Source organism: Aristolochia californica, unplaced genomic scaffold, assembly GCF_029961685.1.
Source record: "Aristolochia californica isolate CCGP_79_NKW_82.1479 unplaced genomic scaffold, dmAriCali1.0.hap1 SCAF_11, whole genome shotgun sequence".
Taxonomy (NCBI): domain Eukaryota; kingdom Viridiplantae; phylum Streptophyta; class Magnoliopsida; order Piperales; family Aristolochiaceae; genus Aristolochia; species Aristolochia californica.
In genome coordinates, this window is record NW_027181782.1 from 3,377,016 (window position 1) to 3,379,503 (window position 2,488).

At 43.4% G+C, this 2,488-nt stretch overlaps 1 protein-coding gene across 1 annotated transcript; it reads right to left on the bottom strand.

The window, feature by feature from the left end:
- Positions 1–296: 296 nt before the first annotated feature.
- Positions 297–1,397, bottom strand: LOC137944593 (early nodulin-75-like). Its single transcript, XM_068790279.1, has one exon. It carries the CDS (start codon positions 1,395–1,397, stop codon positions 297–299), a length of 1,101 nt encoding a protein of 366 aa, XP_068646380.1.
- Between the last annotated feature and the right edge of the window lie 1,091 nt (positions 1,398–2,488).

Genomic DNA, 2,488 nt, shown 5'->3' on the forward strand with positions numbered 1-2,488 from the left:
TACTTCTTATAAGGTTTTACTTCTTATTATCAATAAAGTAGTATGCTAAAAACATCATCCACTATGATTTGTAAAAAGCAAGGGAAATGATACACAGGAGCAAGAGAGCTCTCTCACTGTGCATGCACACATTTGCTTTTACTTGAGGGAAATCCATTAATGCCATAATAATAGAGTTGAAGGCTCGCAGATAACAACATCACAAGAAACAACAGTCAAAAGTGACAATGAAAAATATTTAGCACACAGACCTGGAAGATTAATGGTGATCACATTAAACACCAACAAAACAAGACTCAGTTGGAATTGTTCGACTGTGAAGGCTTGGCCTGAAGCTGCTGCTTATGAGACTTACCTGGTGCCTTCTCTTTCACTTGCTTGTTATTGAACTCCGCAACCTTCTCTGCTTCTGGACGTCCCAGCCGTCGTGGCATCTTCATCTGGGTGTCCTTCAATGGCGCTTTCCCCAACCGAGGGTTGTTTTCGACTGTTGGTATCTCTACTTCGAGTAGCTTCTTATCGGGTCCCGATTGCTCAGGTGAAGACAATTCGTCCCCCCCATGTGGTGGTTTCTTCTTGCATTTCTTTTTGTGTTTCTTGTCTGGCTCGTTTTCTGGAGGTGGTACCGGTGGTGGCACCGGCGGCGGGACAGGTGGTGGGACAGGCGGAGGCACCGGTGGTGGGACAGGCGGCTGTGGGGGATTTTCCTCGTGTTTTTCCTTTTTATGCTTTTTGCACTTGTGCTTGTGCTTATGGTGCAGATGGGGCTTTTCGTCGGGCTCCGGCTTGTCGTCTGGAGGCTGCTTTACATTGGGATCTGGCTTATCTTCCGGCGGAGGCGGCTTCTCCAATGGAGGGGGCTGTTCTTCCGGTTTGTCTTCCTTGGGCTTCTTCTTGCATTCTGGCTTCTTGTCGGGCTTATCATCCGGTTTCGGCAACTCAGGCGGCATCTCCATCGGCGGCGGCTTCAGCAGTGGAGGCGGCATTTCCTCCGGTGGTGACTTATCTTCCTTCTTATCCTTCTTCTTGCATGGCTTCTTCTTTTCATCGTCAGGCTTGTCCTTTGGTTCTGGCTTCTCGATCGGGGGAGGCTCTTCTTCCGGCGGTGGTTTCACCTCTGGGGGCGGCTTTATCTCCGGTGGTGGTTTTACCTCTGGCGGTGGATTCTCCTCCTTCTTATCCTTCTTGCATGGTGGCTTCTTTTCGTCCAGGTTTGGCTGAAGTTCTGGTAAGGGCTTCTCCACGAACGGTGGCTTCTGCTCTAAAGGGGCCTTTGGCAGCGGAGGAATGACCTCCTCGGTCTTCTGCTCGTAGCCACCATCAGCAGCCATCAAACAGGGACAGGTGAGAGCCACCATTGCTAAGAGTAGCAGAAGCAATTGCTTGGGCAATGCCATCTTTTGGCTTTTGATGGTTTCAGAAAATACAAAACGCTTCGCTATTTATAAGGCAGCAAGAGCAAAATTTTCTGTTGGGCTTAATGATCACATGGAGCAGTAAATTGTTCTTAACGTGAGGAATTAAGCTCAAAAAGCAAAATTTATGAAAAAGTTTTGCCCACTAAAGCTTTATACTTTACACCTGACACTCTTATTGCCATTTAATTACTAACAATATGCTCATGAGTCACTTTTGATTTTATTTACGTATTTTGAATGTAATAATATAACTTTAATTTACTTTTTTTTTCTGAAACTATCGTGTGAGAAACCGGTTTTCTGCAACAGAAATGATTGTTGTTATGACCCCCGTTAGTGCCCCTGGTTAAAAATTTATATTCCAATAATTGTTAGAAATATTTTTCCTAGGATATATATTTCCAAGAAACCTTCAGTATAAAATCCTATTAGTGCTTTTGTTGTGCGAAAACCCCCTTTCTTCTTTGCTATAACTACATGATTAACGAAGAAGACAAGGAAGAACGAAGACGGCAAAGAGTTTTACGGTGGTTCAGTATTGTGCCTACATCCATTGGATTGACGACTTGAAAAAATAACACTTTCTTCAATGAAGGTTACATATGTGCATTTTATAATAAACCCTAGACATATTTGTGTATAAAATACACAAATACCCTTGTACAATAATACCCCCAACTTCAATGTATATATGCCATATGCTTCTACAATCTCCACCTTAGCGAATATCCCCTCAAAAAAAGAAAGCATAGCATAGGACTCCACCTAGAACAATAGGTTAGGGTTGTCTCCCATCTAGCAACTGGAGACATTAATCAAGTCCAAAAAATGTTTGAACTTATCTGTAGTAATAGGCTTTGTCAACATGTCTTCTGCAATTTTAGAAGTGTGAACTTTTTCAAGTAGTAGTTCACTTGATGAAACCAATTCCCTGATCCTGTGAAACCTCACATTTATGTATTTGGCCCTCACATGATACACCAGGTTCTTTGCCAAATAAATGGCACCCTGACTATTACAATGCAACTGAACTCCACTTTGCTGGACACCCAGCTCCTTGACCAATCCTG

Excerpts from the sequence above, each read along its gene's own strand:
- LOC137944593 (XM_068790279.1), bottom strand. The coding sequence starts at position 1,397 with ATGGCATTGCCCAAGCAATTGCTTCTGCTACTCTTAGCAATGGTGGCT.